The sequence below is a fragment of the Carassius auratus genome, chromosome 43 (assembly GCF_003368295.1).
Source record: "Carassius auratus strain Wakin chromosome 43, ASM336829v1, whole genome shotgun sequence".
NCBI lineage: Eukaryota > Metazoa > Chordata > Actinopteri > Cypriniformes > Cyprinidae > Carassius > Carassius auratus.
Genome location: NC_039285.1, coordinates 1,415,570 through 1,436,446, shown reverse-complemented (window position 1 = coordinate 1,436,446; position 20,877 = coordinate 1,415,570). Strand labels below are relative to the sequence as shown.

Sequence of the window (20,877 nt, the reverse complement as noted above, 5' to 3'; positions counted from 1 at the left end):
ACGGTGCCCGTCTCTCCTCAGTGCCCTCAGGAGATTGTTCTGCCAACCCTGCCTGTGTTCCTGGGCGCAGCGATCTCCGGTGAGCACTTCTCTCAGTTACCGCCCGGAAACATACCAGTGCTGAGAGGCTTGCTACCTCTACGGAGGTCTCTAGAGCAGCTAGTACAGACGTCCCCTGCCGGTCCACTGCTTCAGGGCACCGAGCTAGTGGCTCTAGGCGCACCAGAGGCCAGTCCCACGAGACTGGTTCCCTTAGGAGGTCACATGGCGGTGTAGGAGCCCCTGCCAAGTGTACTTCACGGGGTCCTGAGCGGAGCAGTCTCTGGTCTAGTCTTCCTAGCAGACGATGTGGGTCTGTGGACCGTCGTTTTTAGGAGACTTCAGCTATGAGAGTCCTGATGCTGTGGCTCAGGACCTCGGAGGGCAGACCCCTCTGAGGAAGAGCGGTGTACAATGCATTACACTGTGCCCGTCTCTCCTCAGTGCCCTCAGGAGATCGATCTGCCAACCCTGCCAGTGTTCCAGGGCACAGCGGTCACCAGCGAGCACTTCTCTCATTTACCGTCTGGAAACGTAGCGGTGCTAAGAGGCTCGCCACCTCCTGGGAGGTTTCCAGAGCAGCTAGTTCAGCCGTCTCCTGCCGGTGCACCACTTCAGAGCACCGAGCTAATTGCTCTGATGAAAGTGAAAGTGAAAGTGAAGTGACATTCAGCCAAGTATGGTGACCCATTCTCAGAATTTGTGCTCTGCATTTAACCCATCCGAAATGCACACACACAGAGCAGTGAACACACACACACACTGTGAGCACACACCCAGAGCAGTGGGCAGCCATTTATGCTACGGCGCCCGGGGAGCAGTTGGGGGTGCGATGCCTTGCTCAAGGGCACCTAAGTCGTGGTATTGAAGGTGGAGAGGTCTCTGATGCCACCAGAGATCAGTCTTGAGAGGCTGATTCCCTTAGTAGACTATTTTGCAGCATGAAAACAACTGCCAAATGTGTCTCAGTGTGTCCTGCACACTGTAGTGAGAGGCCACAGAATCCAGTTCTGGTGGGCCCCAAGCAGGCTCTGGTAATGGAACAGAAGTAGACTCTCTCTGAGGATGGAGACCATCGAGGTGGTACCTCCTTTGGTTGCAGAGTCCGGGTCCTACAGCCAGTACTTCACTGTTCCGAGGAAGGATTAGGTGTTGTGTCCTTTTCTAGATCTGTGCTTTTTGAACCTCTCAGTCAGGGGACTGAATATCGAGTGAGAATCATGCCTAAACCACACACACACACAAAATGTGTTTCTCATACCCAACGGTTCACAAACAAACTCAGTGTGGTTTGCAAATACAAAACATCACTCACAAACTAATGCATGTTGTTCTGCAAATAAAAAACTTAGATATCAAAAAAAAATACAGTACGTTTTACATATACAAAGAAACGTATTTTTTCAATGACAAAAATATCCTCCAATTACAAAACAAAATTCTACAAGTACAAAAACTGTCACGTGACTTTTGGCACAAATTTTTCGCCTTGCTGAACACATTTAGATCCACACACGTGCTAGTAAACTGTCATGTAATTCACACTCCACAACAGCAGGTTGCACTGTTAGCAACTTGCCTGGCGCCACCACCGACATGGAAACAGAAGAGAAGAAGAAACGCTAGCGTGAGGGACGATTTGAACAGGATGAGCGGCCAACAGGTGAGTTTCCAGTCATTGCTGGTGAAAAATCAGCCTGAAGGGGTTGTTATTCGCTATAACAACCGCCTCGCTATACATGATCCCACTTATTACATTGCTACCTACAAAATAAATAATTTGACACAAAATGTTGATTTAAAAATTGACCCAGCTAACTGCCCAGATGGTACAGTGCTGGAGTTCCTGCAGGATCTCTGCAGGGTTGACCCACTCCACCCTGAAGGTCTACGTGGCGGCCATGGTGGCCTACCGCACCCCTCTTGGTGGCCAGTCAGTGGGCATAAACCCTGGTTACATGTTTCCTCCATGGTGCGCTGAGGCTGAGGCCAGAAGAAGCCTATGCTAAGCGGTGATCAGGATGCTATCCTAAGCCTCGAGTCCTTTGATCTCCCCTCTTCTGGGGGTCAAGACTCACTCCTTCTGGAGTTTGGCCATTGGACGGGTTGTCCCCGAATTCTGTCAGGCTCCCTCTCTTGCTTTAGCTGTGCTCTTCCACACTGGCAGAGATTTGAAAGTCTGGCGGCGTGGGCATTCTCGTTCCCCATTCGTTCTCGACGCAGCAAGAGGAACGTCTAAGGTTTCGTATGTAACCCTGGTTCCTCGAAGGAACGAGATGCTGTGTTGCAGTGCCACACTTCACACTTCCGGCATCTCTGGCCGGTGCTTGCTTCATCCTTTGAGGCTGATTACCGGCTTCGCTGCTCATGCTTTTATGCTTCCTGGTCTCTGACGTCACCTGCCTATGACGTCTCGCCCTTCCATTGGACTGATTATACACGTTATTCAGGGACGTCACACTGGACGCGTTCCCCATTCGTTCTCGACGCAGCATCTCGTTTCTTCGAGGAACCAGGGTTACATACGTAACCTTAGACGTTTTATGACCAATACGTGTATTTCCTGACTTCTGATATGTTGAAGAGGGTCACATAATTGTTTAGCATCTTGTTTTGTGACCGTGTGAGCCTCTTTTAAAAAGGTATTGCACTCGAAGTGAAGTTATGGTGTGTCTTATGAAGTTATTGAACTGGAAGGTGTCTCTATGAAGACAAAACATGCAGCTGCATCTTAATAAATTAGAATGTTGTGGAAAAGTCCATTAATTTCAGTAATTCAACTCAAATTGTGAAACTCGTGTATTAAATACATTTATAAATAAAATAAAAGTAGTTTAAGTCTTTGGTTCTTTTAATTGTAATGACTTTGGCTCACATTTTACAAAAACCCACCAATTCACTAACTCAACAAATTAGAATTCTTAAGACCAATAATAATAAAAATAATAATAATAATAAAACAATTTAGTACACGTATGTTCATTTACTGTACATGTACTCAATATTTGGTAGGTGTTCCCTTTGCTTTAAATTCTGCCTCAGTTCGGCACGGCATGGAGGTGCTCAGTCTGTGGCACTACTGAGGTTGTCTGAAGCCCAGGTTTTTTTTTTTTTTTTTTTTTACGGCTCATCTATGCATTAATGCTGTGTTTTGGGAGATTTTAAGTACTTTTATACCCATTTACCACAAAAATCTGCCATTACGCCATTAGCTTATAAAATATCATTGGTGTAGAATTCTGCCCTCTGGAAAAACTAAAGGGATTAGTGTTTAAGCAATAACCTGTTTTGACCAGCAGAGGGCCATTGAAAGCCATTCATTTTACTTAATGTGGCCAACTGCTCACCTATGTCACACCTAAAGGACAAAACTCAGAGTCAGACTGTAGTTACATTTTGTTGAACATTTTAATGATACAAATGTAATAATAATTTTAGATTGTAAACAAAATAAAAAAAGTATAAATAATATTTCGGCGTCAATATCCAGACATAAACAGAAGTAAAAGTATGGGCCTACAAACCTTTTCTTTTTTTTATAATCACATTCTGAACACTGAACATAAAAGCAATAACAAACATACATAAAATACATGGTGTAAAACACATAAAATAATCAGTCCCTCCAGAAAAACAAGGATTGTTTTTTTTTTATTGTTAAAAAATGTGATGGAATATGCGGGATATTTTTGCAATTTTATGTGAAGAAATTTCGTGAACTTACAAAAACTGCGGATTGATGAAAAAGAGAAAAAAAGGTGATTCCCCCAACACATTTTTCTCACTAGGCTACTACCTTAATGTAAAGAGTAATTTTATAACTTCCTATGATAAGCGAGCATACTAAATCACAGAATATTTAAGTTTTAATCTCTTATTGCAACGAAAATTATTTTACATACTACTAATATAATTACAACTGTAAGTTTTTGGTACTGTTCTGTAAGAAAAAAGTGAAATCTTGCAACTGTAAATTTGCATCAACTTCTGAATGAAACTACAACAGTGTTACTGTCTATGGTTAGTAGCTTAGTGAAAAGGGGTGTTGGGGGAATCACCTTTTTTCTCTATTTCATCAAACCGCAGTTTTCGCAAGTTCTTGCAATATAATTTGTCTCGACTGTCAGGTAAATCGGGAAACTGTTTTGCGCATTTTTTGCACTTATTTTTGTTGGCAAATAAGAATGATTTGCGCGCTTCAAGTTTCACCCTGGTTTCACCACCGCGGAGTTTGCAGATGATGTTCACGTCACGTAATTACGTCACTTCATAAGGTTCCCATTATTTTACTATCTATGATGGCAATAGGGGGAAAAGTGTGTGTGTGTGTCTCTGTGTGAGTGCAAGTGTGTGTGTGTTTCTCTGTGTGAGTGCAAGTGTGTGTGTCTCTGTGTGAGTGCAAGTGTGTGTGTGTGTGTGTGTGTCTCTGTGTGAGTGCAAGTGTGTGTGTGTGTGTGTGTGTGTGTCTCTGTGTGAGTGCAAGTGTCTGTGTGTGTCTCTGTGTGAGTGCAAGTGTGTCTGTGTGTGTGTGTGTGTGTGTGTGTGTGTGTGTCTCTGTGTGAGTGCAAGTGTGTGTGTGTGTCTCTGTGTGAGTGCAAGTGTGTGTGTGTGTGTGTGTGTGTCTCTGTGTGAGTGCAAGTGTCTGTGAGTTCAAGTGTGTGTGTGTGTGTGTGTGTGTGTGTGTGTCTCTGTGAGTGCAAGTGTCTGTGTGTGTCTCTGTGTGAGTGCAAGTGTGTGTGTGTGTGTGTGTGAGTGCAAGTGTGTGTGTCTCTGTGTGAGTGCAAGTGTCTGTGTGTGTGTCTGTGTGAGTGCAAGTGTGTGTGTGTGTGTGTGTGTGTGTGTGTCTCTGTGAGTGCAAGTGTCTGTGTGTGTCTCTGTGTGAGTGCAAGTGTGTGTGTGTGTGTGTGTCTCTGTGTGAGTGCAAGTGTGTGTGTGTGTCTCTGTGTGAGTGTGTGTGTGTGTGTGTGTGTGTGTGTGTGTCTCTGTGTGAGTGCAAGTGTCTGTGTGTGTGTGTGTGTGTGTTTGTGTGTGTCTGTGTGAGTGCAAGTGTCTCTGTGTGTGTGTGTGTGTGTGTGTCTCTGTGTGAGTGCAAGTGTGTGTGTGTGTGTCTCTGTGTGAGTGCAAGTGTCTCTGTGTGTGTGTGTGTGTCTCTGTGTGAGTGCAAGTGTGTGTGTGTGTGTGTGTGTGTGTGTGTGTGTGTGTGCAAGTGTGTCTGTGTGTGTGTGTGTGTGTGTCTCTGTGTGAGTGCAAGTGTCTCTGTGTGTGTGTGTGTGTCTCTGTGTGAGTGCAAGTGTGTGTGTGTGTGTGTGTGTGTCTGTGTAAGTGCAAGTGTGTGTGTGTGTGTGTGTGTCTCTGTGTGAGTGCAAGTGTGTGTGCGTTTCTCTGTGTGAGTGCAAGTGTGTGTCTCTGTGTCCGCGCAAGTGTCTGTTTTTGTCTCTGTGCGAGTGCAAGTGTGTGTGTGTGTGTGTGTGTGTGTCTGTAAGTGTCTTTGGGTGTGTGTGTGTGAGTGTCTCTGTGTGAGTGTTAGTGTCTTTGGGTGTGCGTGTTTGTGTGGTTGTGTAGATGTGTGTGTGTGTGTGTGTGTGTGTGTGTGCGCATTAGGTCTCACCCCTTTATATCTTTATTTTCTGCATGTGTGGCTGATTTAATTTGATAAATCTTATTTGACAAATTCTATACAAATGCTCTCTGTTGCATACCTGTGTCTGTTTGTGTTTGTATGTGTGTGTGTGTGAGCATGTGTTTTCTACATTGCATTCTTGCTCAAGTACCAGGCCTTAATTTCTGTCTGAAAATTTGTAGAATTATGTTGTATTTATTTATCTTTTTGGACAAATGGAAAAAAGATTATTAAAGACTAATAAAACATTCACAACAACAGAATCAAGCTCAGTTTTTTCTGTATGTATACATAGATAATGTAGGAAAAGTCACAAAATTTTATTCCTCTGAATACTCCACACGAGGTATAGCGGTCTCCAAGGCCTTCTTAGCAGGTGTGTTCCTATTGGACATCTGCAATGCTGCGGGATGGTCCATGCCCTCCACCTTTGTGAGGTTCTATGACCTTGATATGCGAGCCATTCCTGGCTCGTCTGTTCTCTTGCCTTAGCTGTGCCTTAGCTGTGTTCTTCGGATACACACTAGGCAAGGATTTGGAAGTCTGGCGGTGTGGGCACCTCGTTCCCCATAGTGTTCGACGCAGCTCGAGTTCCTGAAGAGGAACGTCTCAAGGTTATGCATGTAACCATGGTTCCTCGAGGGAATGAGACACTGCGTCGAATCGTCGTTTGAATCTCACAGACACACACACAGACACAGGAGGACAAAAATGTGACTGTAGGAATGAAGTATTGTGTTACAGTTTAACGAGACTAAAGGATCTATAAATTTATGATACCGTTACTGTCAAACTGGAATTATCTGAAATGTTACTGAATTGTAATTGTAATGGACATTGACTTGATTTAGTCAAGATAGAGCATGTGTCAGAAACAGACTACTAAATTCCATCTGAGTTCCTACACTCCTCTTTCCCCATTCAAATAGATACTGGCTGTGTTTGTTTGCATACGGCATACAGTATGTGCAAAACAGCCTTTGAGTCATGTGGCTTTCTCTTAAATGAACTTTTTTTCCAGTAAATCACCTGGAGGCAGAGAGTTTGCAGATTTACACTTAATCAAATACCAGGCTGAAAAACACAGGAACCGAATGATATTCAAGGGCGGTCAAGATATTTTAACAAAACTTTCCTCTTCTAACTACATATATCTTTGATTGTCTGTCTGTCTGTCTACAGCTAAGCAGTGTTTCACATTTGTAATATTGTGGTTTATGAAACCTTGCAGGTTTTGCAAGAGTGTAGAAGAGAGCTATTTATTTGTGCAGTTATTGTCCATAAGTCTGTTCAGGGCAAATTGAATGTTACCATGAAGAATACAGAAGATAAGTTGATATTTAAACTGATCACGTACTGTATTCATGCAATCTGTGATAGTAACACAGAAATGTGAATAAGAGTATTAAGAAAGTACAGTGGGAAACTTCAAACCCTTAATATCAAGGATTCATTCTTAACCCTGGATAAAGACTGAACAGTGTGAAAAAATCAACCTGAGTTTAAAATACAGCGGGGTTAATGTATGAAAAGCTCTGTAAACTATACAATGGTATTACTATGGTACTTTTGATGTGCTTTGTATCAACATATAATGCATGGCACAACACTGAATGATATTTTTATGGTATTAGCATCAGCACTATATCATGATTTCAGTTTCATGTCCGGAGACATGCTCATTTGTGTACTTAAACAGGACCTTCACAATCTTGCACTGAGTAGAGATGGATTCACAAATCAGGGTCACAGACATATATGCATCAAAACATGAGGTAGCTACAATATTCAATACAATCACATTCTTTCAAAACAGCAAATTTTGTTGAAATGGTTAGAAATGTCATAAATTAATCACAGTAATCACATCAGATGAGTTGAGTGTCTGTGTCTATCTGTTGATGTTGTTCTAACTGACATTGAAACATCGGTCAAGAACGATTGTTTTTCTTTTCTTCCACTTCATTTATTTGTGTTAATGTTTGTTCCACCGGAGATATTTAACAGATGATGAAACCTGAACCAACCGGACCAGTGTCACATCCATCAGAAGTTCAGAGCTGAAGAAATGAACATTAACATGTTAACATGTTGAACAAACTCAAGAAGACAAATACAAGTGCAAACAGATACATTAACATGAGTCAGAACATCTCTGTAACACTTTAGAATAGGAAACACATATTCACATATAGTATCTTATATTTCTCTTCTCAGACTGTGATCAAATCTGTCTCACTTACTCCAGTGAATATTTCTCATTATTGAAAGTCTATATAAACACAAATTTTATTAAAGACATGGTGACCAAAATCACCTGGATGCAGAGAGTTTGCTCCATTTTCATTGTGTTCACGTCATAGCAACTGTATGTTTATTTGCATCCAGAGAAATTCAATTCTTAAGTTTTCTGTCTGTTAACTTGAAATAGATCATAACAAAAGAGACAGGGCACTTCAAACTCTTAAATTGTCTTTTTTTGTTTAGAAGTCCGTTTAAAGACACTATTATTCCTATTGCTTTTACTGTAGTTTAAACTATAAACTTGACATTGTGAACTGCGGCTATTGTTGACTTGACAAATTGCTTGTGATGTTCCTCATTTTGGATAAAAGCGCCAACTGAATAAATGTACATGTTTGTTAGTGATGTATAGTGAAGACTGGAGTAGCTCAGAGTAGATGCTCAAACGAGTCTTCAGATGTTAGCAGAGATAAAACCATCATCAAGAAGATCAGTGTGGGTTTGATATTAGCCTGAGCTGTAACGGAAATCTGACAAGATTTGGGTGAATTATAAGCTTTGTGTCTTACACAGTTCTTTATTTAGCGTTGTTGTTTTGTATCTTTATTTTGTTTCTGAAACCTTAAGCTCTTCTCTGAAATGTTTTTAATGAAGTTTCGTTTTCATGTAAGGGCGGGATACTCTTAGGTTTCTTGTAGATCTGGTTGTGTCAGATGTCGATCTCCACATGATTTTTTTTAATGAATCATATTGGCTTGCATCCAAAACCACAGGACTGATAAAGATGCTTCAAGGTCAAATACCTTATTTTAACTATATACTTTATATAAAGCTGCCTGCTCAACCAAGAGTTTTGCAGCATCTGATGAATAAAAGCATTCATTAGTACAATTATGGTCCAAAAAGTCTGTTCAGGGCAAATTGGATGTTACCATCAGAAATATTGAAGCTTTACTGTATTAATGTGCAGAGTGTGAGTGTAATGAGACTTCCGTTTCATAACAAGGAAAATAACAGCGTGCAGTAAATGGTAAAACTGTTTACAATACAAACTAGTCAAGTCAAGAGGCATTTATTTGTCATTAGCATAGTTAACACTGGGGAAAACTGGGCCCATTTTCACGTCAGGAAAAAAGGTGGATAGTTATTGTATCTGTGGCTTGTTGCTCCATTAGTGAACTCACTGACGTCAGAGGAATCTTGGAACTGAATAAAACCTGCGGACTGAACAAAAGTTCCTGTCTAGTCTTGTGCAATCACTAGGGTTTATAAGCGAAAGGTGGGAATAACAGTTATTTTTACACAGCACCTTCACAACCTTCACACACCAGCAGCAGTCAGAGACAAGGCTTAATATCAGAAAAATGGCTGATCTCGAAGAAAGAGTTTGCGATCTGGAAGAAAAAGCAGAAGATCTGGAAAACAAAACAGATGAGGTTGAAAGAAAAACGGAAGACCTGGAAAGGAGTACAAATGATCTTGAAGAAAGAACAGAAGATCTGGAAAGACAAACAAATGAGCTTGGAGAAAAAACAGAAGATCTGGAAAGAAGAATTCAAAATATTGAAGCAAAATTTTGGCCCTGATCTGGAGACTCATACAGAAGTGAGTATTGAAGTAATGCTACTATAAAACATGAGGTACAACACTAAATACAATCAGATTATTTCAAAATTGCATATATTTGTAGATAATAACAAATACTGTAAATAAATTAATAAAATGAGTTGAGTGGTGTTTGTTTGGTTCATCTGTTTGTTACCGCCACATTAAAACTTCAAAAGTTGTTCAACTGTGACTAACTCCTACAGAACTTATGTCATTAACAATATGTTTTGACATATTTATTATATTTGTGTTGTGTTCGCGTTTATTCTACTAGACATATTAAAACGAATAGCTGAATAAACATTAACACAAATGAAGGAAGAGTTCAGATGATCAGTATTATCACAGTTAAATGAAATGTTGAAAAAGCTCACATCATGTGCCTTTAAGAAGACAAATATAAATGCAAACAGGCTTAGATACAGTTCATTAACATGAGCCAAACAACAACATACTATTCTTATTCATGTGCACGTATGAGTTGTGCTGTTTTCCAAAGAATTGATTCATGTTTATTTTGTAATAATAGTTTTATAGGTTCATGAATATAACAGCATTTGTTTTATCTCTTCCACACAGAGTCTGTGTTTGCAGCTGATAGGAACTCATGAAGATCTCAAGTTCTGACCAAATTTAACGCAGTCACAGTTGAAAAAAGCCAATTTCTGCATAAACCTTATATCTCTACATAATTTCTCAGTTGCTACACTGTTAAAAAGTGTTTACTTTTTGTGTACATTTTGTCACAGTGAATGGTGTTAGTTGTCACATTAAAACATTGATCTATAATAATGTATTGCTGTGTGTGTCTGTGTGTTTGTTCTTGTGTTTACACAAAAGCTATTACTAGTAGCCTGATAATTTAACCTTAAACCTAACCCTAACAACATAAAACACTGATAGTGAAAACAAACATTTATTTACTTCATTTTTTGTTTGTTTTGTAATGTTACCGTGACTTTTCCACTGGGACAACTTGCCCCGGTCCATTTTGTAGTTGTGCTTATATTTATACCACAATTTCCTTACTTCATATACATACATAATGAATACACATTTCTATAGTTTGCACAATATCTAAAGTATATAATTGGGTAGAAAGTGCTCTTTGTGAGTAAAAAATATTTTCACAAATACTTTGTGTGTGGAGAACCCTGAGGAATAGTCTGTTATTGAGTATCTTCTTCGCTTACAGGCTTCCGTCAGTAGAGACACGCCTTTAAAAACTATTAGCGCCCTCTTCTGGACTGATTCGGCATGACACTCATGGTCAGATGCATTAGAAAACACTGTAAAAGTACAGAGCTAGCAGATACAACACTGGGGCTAGTTGTCACACTATGACTCCAATAATAATTTCTCAGGATGAGTTTATTCTTTATATCGTCATATATAAATACATATAGACATGATAGAATTTAAGACACTTCATAAGCACGTGATAAAAACAATGATAACGATTGGTACAAACACAAGAAAGCTGCTGATACCTTGAATTTGACATGAATTGATAGGTTTTTCTTTATCTTTGGGCAGTCACTATTTCAGTATAGTGTATTGTATATCAACAAATACGTGACAAAATGTCCTAATACTGTGAGAATTTGGATCTAGTAAATTGATTTGTTTTGTATAATTTCTGCATATGGTGTATTTTAATGTAGTGCGTATTAGTATTCAGTACGTTTTTTTTTTTTTTTTTTGTGTTTACTTGATTGTTTTATTTTTCTATCTAACTAACCAGGCCAGTGTATTCTATGATATGATTGTGCTCTGTTTAAAATACATACTGGTTTTGAATAGTAATGACGCTTGTATTGACGCTCTAAAACATTGTCCAATCATCACGGACATGACGTAATTAATATTCATGAGCTCCGCCTCCATTCACCCAAACAAACAGAGAAGTGGTTCACACACGAGCTCACCGCGTTGCACAGTTGTCACTCTCAGTTCAGCTGGTAAGTTTAATTATTTAATTTATTGTAAACCATAACAGCTTTTACACACAACCAAGATTGGAAACGCTTCGTTTTAGACAGTGTAAATTATTATCACGCCATCTGAAATGAGCTTCCATGTTGTAATCCGCGCCACACAGGACACATTCGTTGTTGTTTGTGTGGACTGTCGTTTTAATGTTGTATTTAGCTCTCTACAGCTCAACAAACCTTGATGATTTCAGTGTTTGCCCTCCAAAAAAAAAAAGAAAAGCGGCGACCATCAAAGTGAGAGAACTGATACTTTGTTTCCGGAAATTGAACTCTTTGTATCAGAACTGTCTATGAATAACTTTGATGTAGGTTTACCTCCAGGCTTAACACAAATTACCATGTTAACCTTAATTACTGCAGTTACTTCTGTAAAATACACCCATATATGGACTTCGTACTATCATTATGTTCAGCTTTATATTATGTACTTATTTAAATTTTTTATTCCAGGTTCCAGTGTGACAGTGTTACCTAATATCAGGATTTATTGTAGGCTAGTAACTATAATAATTTACCCTGGTAAGTGTGTAAGTGTGTACACAGGGTTCAAGATAACTACCATCCTTTCTGACACTGTCCTGAGTTTGCTTTGAGTTATACAATAATTTATTGTCAAGCAAATCAATGTATGGTGAGTAATTGACTTATTGTAGTGTTTAATAATTATACATTGGTGACAGATTAAAAAAATAAGGCGTCTACCCTGACAAAGGTTCACTGTTAGGAACATCTTGTTTTGTTTTGCAATGCATCATGGGAAGGTTTGTACTTCAGGGGGTGTAAAGGTACTCCAGGGCAAAATATTTTAACCCAGGGTGTGGATCTTTGACTTGCTGCTTGATTTTGTCTTAAGTTTAGGTTTACATTCATGCAGAATTACTCAAAAGTGCCTTACAGACAGTAATTGTGATATGAGGATGTGGTTGTTCAGACCAAGGCCACTTTGACCGCAGTCTAGATGAAATTCAACAGGACACACTAAGATATTTCACTAATCAGAGTTGAATGTTTTTGTTTTAGCGTATGTAAACAGGTTTGTTATCAGGACAATGGTAAAACTGCTTGAAATGGACCTTGAAATACATTGCGTTGCGATCATGTCTAGATGTTTGATTGAGTTTGTTCCCAGAGTAAATGTAAAGTATCTGTGATACATTGGCAGATGCTGAACAGTATTCAAGTCAATTATTTCTCCTAAAGTCAGCTTAAAATGGCATTTGCAACCAATTTTGTGTAGTTAACTAGACGTTTGGTGAATGAGGAAAATTTTATGCAAATATAATTTAATGTTCCAAAAAGGACATTGCAACAATGCGAAACCCTATAAAACTGCATTAAGCATGAAATAGTTTCCTGGTGACACACACGAAGGTTGTGTAAGAACCGCTTCCTGATGTTTTATTTTTCTTCCTTTATTTTTCAAGCAGAAACACATCGACAATTTACCAGGCAGAGAAATACAAGTCTGAGTGTCAAAACAGAATTAATTGCATAATTATTACACGCAATGATACTCTCAAATGTATAATTCTGCCACATTACAACCTTTAGCCTATATGAGATGACAATCTGTGTTACTGCTTCTGTATTTACAGAACGTCCCATATAGCAATGAATAACATGGATTTGGATATTATTCTTGCGTGTATATGTGAGAGAACCGTGACATTGAAAATCATTTTATCAACTGTTTTTCTTGAAAGAAATCACATATTGTACAGACTGTGAGTTCTCACTTGTAGCATACGTTAGCTAACATTTTGCAAACATACAGGTGCTATTAATTCTTAATTCTTTAGTTTATTTTAATATCTCAGTATTAAATTAAAGATTTAGAAAAGGGGATATAGAGTTTGTTCTTCTTCTTGTCCAGTTACCTTGTGTCACCACACTCCGGGAAAAAAAAGGTACAAAAGCGGTCACTGGGGTGGAACCTTTTCAAAAGGTATACTTTTGTACCTTTTAGGTATTAACATGTACACTTTGAGATACTAATTTGTACTTTTAAGGTACCAGTACAGACTCTTTAGGTACAAAAGTTTCCCTTTTGAAAAGGTAACCGCCCCAGTGACAGCTTTTGTACCTTTTTTTTTTTTTTTTCTGAGAGTGTATAATAGTGACAACATTTCACTGTTTTTGGATAATTTCAGTTTAAAGCTATTCAAACACACAGGACTGCATTAGAGAGCAAAGCTTGTCTGATAAATGATGAGCATCACACGCTGTGTGTTTATGTCTTTCAGACACATGTTTGTGCTCCTCATATAAGGATGGATTTGATCTTTATTGCCTCGAGCATCATTCTAACCCTGACCTTCCCAGTGCATTGTGGGAAAATCCTGGTGTTTCCTCACGAAGGCAGTCACTGGGTGAACCTGAACATCTTGATCCAGGAGCTTCACTCCAGGGGTCATCAGATCACCGTGATCCGGGCCCTCGACGGCTGGTTCATCTCAGAGACGTCTCCACACTACGTCTCGCTGACCGTCCCGTTCCTTCTGGGCGGAGACGATCAGTTTTACAGCAGCTTTGTTTCTAGACAACTGCAGATCCGGCGGCAGCAGCAGTCGGCGTGGACCAGATTCAAACTGGACATGGAGCTAAAAGAGAAGTTTTCCGAAATGCACAGGAAGATTTGCGAAATGGTGATCTATATTATCGAGAAAGATCCCAAGCTGCTTGAAGAACTCAAACAGGCGAACTTTGACGTGATGTTGACCGATCCAGCGAACGGAGGAGGTGTTGTTCTCGCGCATTATCTGAACCTACCTCTTGTTTTTAACGTCCGATTTACTGTGCATGGAGAAGCGCATTTTGCGATCGCACCGTCTCCTCTGTCTTACGTTCCCTTCACGCTCTCTCTGCTGACGGATAACATGACTTTCCTTCAGAGAATGTATAATGTGTTGTTTTACACTATTCGGCTTTTCCTTTACAAGACTATCGTCGGGCCTCACTACAGCGCTTTGTGCGGCCGATATTTTGGCCCTGATGTGCACTATTTTGAATTATTCCAAGCGGCTGATATTTGGCTCATGACGGTCGATTTCGTCTTTGAATTTCCTCGGCCGACTATGCCAAACGCCATTTACGTCGGCGGTTTCCAATGCAAGCCTGCAAAAGAGTTGCAGAGGGATCTGGAGGATTTCGTCCAGAGTTCGGGAGAGCATGGCGTCATTGTGATGTCTTTAGGAACATTTGTTGCCCAACTTCCGCTTGATATAGCTGATGAAATAGCTGCTGCGTTTGCTCAGCTTCCACAGAAAGTGATTTGGAGGTACACCGGAGAGACTCCGTCTACTTTGGGCAACAACACTTTACTTGTAAAGTGGCTTCCACAGAATGATCTCTTAGGACATGTTAAAACCAAGGTTTTTGTGTCTCATGGAGGCATTAATGGGATTTTTGAAGCTATTTATCATGCCGTTCCTATAGTCGGATTACCGCTGGTTTTCGATCAGGATGATAACCTTTCAAAAATGAGGCATAGAGGCGTCGCTAAAGTTGTGGATATTTCAACCATAGATAGACATGTATTTAAAGATGCCTTACAGGAAGTGCTTACAGAGCCGTCCTACAGGAAGAACATGCAGAAACTATCCAGTCTGCATAGAGACGTGCCGATAAATCCGTTAGACAGCGCCATCTTCTGGATTGAGTTTGTCATGAGACACCGAGGCGCTGCTCACCTGCGCACCGACTCTTATAAAATGCCCTGGTACTCGTACCACAGTGTTGATGTTGTAGTGTTCTTGTTATCAATCGTGTCTTTAACTGTTTATATTGTGTTTATAGTGATCAGATGTTTATGTTGCAGGTCATGTGCGAAAAGACAACGAGTGAAGCAAGAGTAAGCGTGGAGATAACATTAAGGTCACAACTGAAACTTTTTTTCTTAAGTTTTTTTTTTTTTTTGATGGTCAACAGGATGGTGCAGATTATAATTGTATGATACAGAAATATTTGATATTTTTAAAAATCTAACATTTACCAAAAAAAAAAGAGAGATTTGTTTTCACACAAACTGCCTACATTGAAATAGTTCTGAAATTATGAAACGGATTATTAAAACCTGTAATAAAATGTATTATTTTTTGCTAAATCAACTAAAATGCTTGTTTTTTTTTTTCTCTTTTATTGTAATGTTCTTCTGTGATTCAGTATTGACCATATTTTTGGACATAAAAATGCATAACACACACACACACCAATGTATTTATGTAAAATAGAATTATGTAATTCTGTTTTGTGTATATATAATTTTATTTAGCATTTATACACACAAATATATTTATGTAAAATGGAATTATATAATTCTGTTGTGGGTGTATATATAATTCTATTTAGCATTTATATACACACACAAATGTATTTATTTAAAACAGAATTATATAATTCTGTTATGTGTATATATATATATATAATTCTATTTAGCATTTATACATGCATACACACACACACACACACACCAATGCATTTATGTAAAATAGAATTATATAATTCTGTTTTGTGTATATATAATTTTATTTAGCATTTATACACACAAATATATTTATGTAAAATAGAATTATATAATTCTGTTGTGTGTGTATATAATTCTATTTAGCATTTATACACAAATGTATTTATGTAAAATAGAATTATATAATTCTGTTTTGGGTATATATAATTCTATTTAGCATTTATACACACACAAATTTATTTATGTAAAATAGAATTCTATAATTCTGTTATGTGTATATATATATATATATATATATATATATATATATATATATATATATATATATATATATATATATATAATTCTATTTAGCATTTATACATACACGCACAAATGTATTTATGTAAAATAGAATTCTATAATTCTGTTATGTGTATATATAATTCTATTTAGCATTTACACATACGCACAAATGTATTTATGTAAAATAGTATTATAAAATTCTGTTGTGTGTGAATGTAATTCTATTTAGCATTTATACACACACACACAAATATATTTATGTAAAATAGAATTATAAAATTCTGTTGTGTGTGTATATAATTCTATTTAGCATTTATACACACAAATGTATTTATGTAAAATAGAATTATATAATTCTGTTTTGGGTATATATAATGCTATTTTAGCATTTATACACACACAAATGTATTTATGTAAAATAGAATTCTATAATTCTGTTATGTGTATATATAATTCTATTTAGCATTTATACATACACACACAAATGTATTTATGTAAAATAGAATTATATAATTCTGTTATGTGTATATATAATTCTATTTAGCATTTATACATACACACACAAATGTATTTATGTAAAATAGAATTATATAATTCTGTTATGTGTATATATAATTCTATTTAGCATTTATACATACACACACACACACACACACACACACGTATTAATGTAAAATAGAATTATATATAATTCTTTTAAATATATAATTCTATTCAACACACACACAAATTATACATGTAATTAATAAAAATGACAAATACAATTTAAAATAGTAAAACTAAAAACTTCTGCTATGAGTGATTTACCATGTGAATTTTGCTCAAGTGCTAAATCTTAAAGCCAGCATGAATAGAAACAAAATGTTTAGTGTAGACTTTGATATCAGAATAACAGACCTGAATGGGAGAATGCATACGTTACTGTTTTGGCTGTTGGTTAACGTTTTATCTCAACATTAAGCTGGGGTCAGAGCACTGCTTCAGAGTAACACTCACTGATACATCATTCACATTAACACCAGCGATATGTATTAAGCAAGTAAATCGAGTCAGTTTGATCTAGTGTTGACTTTAAGATTAAACCGTTTTCTTCCACTGCTATCCTTTCCAGAAACCATTAGCACATCATTAGAGTCTGTAATTCCAGTGACCTGCGGGACTCTGGTTTAATAGAGGTGACACTCAACCTCCTTATGCTGCTGTTGCTGTCTGTAACGACTAAACGTGCTTGAACATCTTAACAGCGTTTAATCACCACACCGTGTCTTCAGAGCAATTACAGCTCATTTCAGAGAGAACAGAGCTTTTACGTTTAACAGAAGTCTGCTTGGCTGTCAAGTAAAGAGTGTGTTCTGCACATGAGAAAGCACTGGATATTGTCCTTTTTGATTTGTTTTATGCAGTTAACACTCCTGATACAAAAGATAACGTCTAAAAATATATACACTGAGTAATCTTCAAATCACTCGGATGTAGTATAAAAATAAAATAACACAAATAAAAAATAAAAGATTTGATTTTGAAACGATCAGGAAAGCTTGTAAAACAGACTGTTTATGTGGTCTTGCTCATACTATTTTGATGGTGTTTGCATGATTGAGCTGAAAATTATGGAAGCTTATTTCTGCCAAAAAAATAAAAATAAAATTGTTTCTTCTCACAATTCATAACTTTTTTTCTTGTAATTCTGTTTCAGAATTGTCATTCAAAATTGCAAGAAAAAAAGTTCAGAATTGTTAGATAAAAAAGATAAAACCCTTTCTCACCTTTTAGATTTATATTGTACTCAGAATTGTAATTATTATTATTAAATTTTTTTGCAATTCCAAATACATATCTCTATTTCTCTGAATTCTGAGTTTACATATTGCAATTCTGTTTTTCTGTTACCGCCATGGGATTTTTTTTTTTTTCTCCCTTTTAAAGTTTTATCTCACAATTTAAGACAGTTTTCCTTACAATTCATAATTTATATTTCACAAATTAGACTTTTTTTTTTTCTTGCAATTCTGAGAAAAAAAGACATAATTGCGGGAAATAAACTCAGAATTCAGACTTTATTTTTTTTTTTTTTTTTTATTTTTATCCTGTGGCAGAAACAAGCTTCCATAGAAAATTAGCTAATACGTAACCTACTGAACTAATGAAGGCATTTGCGTCTGGCTGGGATATGCAAGATAAAAGTCCTTTAATATTCCTAACTGTAGTCCAATGATATGTGTTGTTCAGTATCTTGCGTGATATCTTTCCTGAATCCTTACACAAACTACATTGGAGTCAGTTTTCTTGTCTGTTTCATGAACAGTGAGTGTAAAATGACCCGTTTTCAAGTTGATGTGAGGTAGTTGTAAAACAGGCACTTAATAACAGCAATAATGTCAGTCAGATGTCTGATTCAGTTTGTGTTTCCCTCCCAGCTGCTCTGGCTCAACAGTAATGTCCATTCTTGAGCGTAATTAAGGTAAAGGACTATTAGACCGTTGGTCAGGGCTGTAGCTTGTGTGGTGATGATTATAGATCTCTTTTACACTTGAATGGACAAATACATATCCGTCTTGGTGTGAGTTTCCTTGAAAAATGTCCGTTATGTCTTAAGTGAATGTAAACAGTGGAGAAAGTTGTGTATCATTATACTGGATCCATGCATTTAGTCTTAAAGTGACTGCACCTAATGTACTAGCTGCTGTCTATTTTAATCCAAGAGAGAGAGAGAGAGAAAACAAACTGCTACTGAATTAATAATAATATTAATAACTAGCCATAACCAGGATTAATCTAGATGTAAGACATATGCAATGCTATTTTACTTAAATTAGATTTCTGTACATGAACAACACTGACTAAATAAAGAAATGCTCATATTACATATAAAATGGCATTTGGGCCACCTCCGTGTCACCTTTTAAAGGTACAATTTTGCTCATTTTTTTGTATCTTGAGTTTGCTCATATCTCAGTTGATTAACTTGTTGATTAATAGTAATTAATATATAATTTTTATTATTATTTTTAAAAAAATTCAAAAGGTAGCATTCATAGTTGCATTTATTGTATTTTTTTATTTGACTATGACTTTTTTTATACATTTACATTTTATAGGATGTAGAATTTTTTATACAGTATAGTACATTATTTTCTTATACATTTAAAAATATATGTAGAATATAGTTTTTGCATTACAGTACATTGGCATACTTTCTCAATGCAATAAAAAAAAAAGAACAATTATTGAAAAGTTTCGTAAAATACATACAACTGTAGAGTTAACTGGTTTTACATGGTCATTACAGGAATTGAAATGTTGTGAATAACTTAACACAGGCAAATTTAATAAGTGATTTTATCACCCTCTGGTGTAAATGCATATATAGGAGTCAAAATAACTTTGTGTGAATTCGATCAATAGAGTTTAACTTAACCTGAAATTATTCTATGAAGTGTTAGTTCCCCCCAAAATGAATTTCCGTCACACCATATTGACCCTCCCTGTTGATGATCTAAAGCTGTGTTACTATTCCTGCCATGATGATGATAATAATGCCGTTCTCTCTTTTCCATGCAATTACAATGAACATAAGATTTAAAGCAAAAAAAAAGAAAGTGGTCCAATAATGCTATATTTAAAGTTTTACAATACCTTTCTTTGATGAATAGACTGAAGTGATGATTCACTGACTATTTTCACCTTCTATTAACATTTGTGATCAGATCTGATTCATACTTAATCGTACAGATCAGAGCAGACTTAAAGATTTGGCCTTTTTTTTCTTCCACAGACGAAAGAGAAAAATACAAGTAACACAATGAGCATGAGTAAATGATGACGCATCTTCATTGTTGAAAGAAACGATGTCCCTGTAAGACCTGTCTCATTCTTGTGTGTTCTTCATTGCCGTGTAAAGTGTTTTTCTGCACTCAGATGAGGAAGGATGTGTATCAGCTGGAGCTGTAGAGCGTCATCTCCGTCACATCAAGATCTTGAGTCTCCAGATCCTGCCGGCAGCTTTCTCTGATCACATACACCACCAGTCCCACACAGATAAAGATGAGCAGCACTATACCCAGCACCTGTTCATGAGAGATCAACAGTGCTGTCTGTGACGCTTCTGCTCACCTACTGGAGACGTTTATGACACACCAGTGAATCACAAAAGTATTCATACATCATGGCAGTATCTTTTGTACTTTTTTATTTATTTTGATTTGAATTAAAAAACATTTTAACTTTATACATTTAAAAATATATTTTTAATAGACTAATATATATATATATATATATATATATATATATATATATATATATATATATATATATATATATATATATATATATATATACAGTACAGACCAAAAGTTTGGAAACATTACTATTTTTAATGTTTTTGAAAGAAGTTTCTTCTGCTCATCAAGCCTGCATTTATTTGATCAAAAATACAGAAAAAACAGTAATACTGTGAAATATTATTACAATTTAAAATAATAGTTTTCTATTTGAATATACTTAAAAAAATAATTTATTCCTGTGATGCAAAGCTGAATTTTCAGCATCATTCCTCCAGCCTTCAGTGTCACATGTAACATCAGTCGATCACATGATCATTTAGAAATCATTATGATATTCTGATT

At 36.9% G+C, this 20,877-nt stretch overlaps 1 protein-coding gene across 3 annotated transcripts; it reads left to right on the top strand.

The window, feature by feature from the left end:
- Nucleotides 1-11,392: 11,392 nt before the first annotated feature.
- Nucleotides 11,393-20,257, top strand: LOC113061394 (UDP-glucuronosyltransferase 2B31). 3 transcript variants are annotated; one of them, XM_074559871.1, is made up of 3 exons: nt 11,393-11,472; nt 13,749-15,378; nt 20,171-20,257. In XM_074559871.1, exon 2 carries the CDS (start codon nt 13,776-13,778, stop codon nt 15,357-15,359), a length of 1,584 nt encoding a protein of 527 aa, XP_074415972.1. In that variant the 5' UTR covers nt 11,393-11,472; nt 13,749-13,775; the 3' UTR covers nt 15,360-15,378; nt 20,171-20,257. The 3 variants fall into 3 exon arrangements, with proteins under 3 accessions (XP_074415972.1, XP_074415973.1, XP_074415971.1); XM_074559872.1 differs by lacking the exon at nt 20,171-20,257 and adding an exon at nt 20,028-20,143; XM_074559870.1 differs by lacking the exon at nt 20,171-20,257 and having other exon boundaries at nt 13,749-15,498.
- The last annotated feature ends 620 nt before the right edge of the window (nt 20,258-20,877 follow it).

Excerpts from the sequence above, each read along its gene's own strand:
- LOC113061394 (XM_074559871.1), top strand. The coding sequence starts at position 13,776 with ATGGATTTGATCTTTATTGCCTCGAGCATCATTCTAACCCTGACCTTC.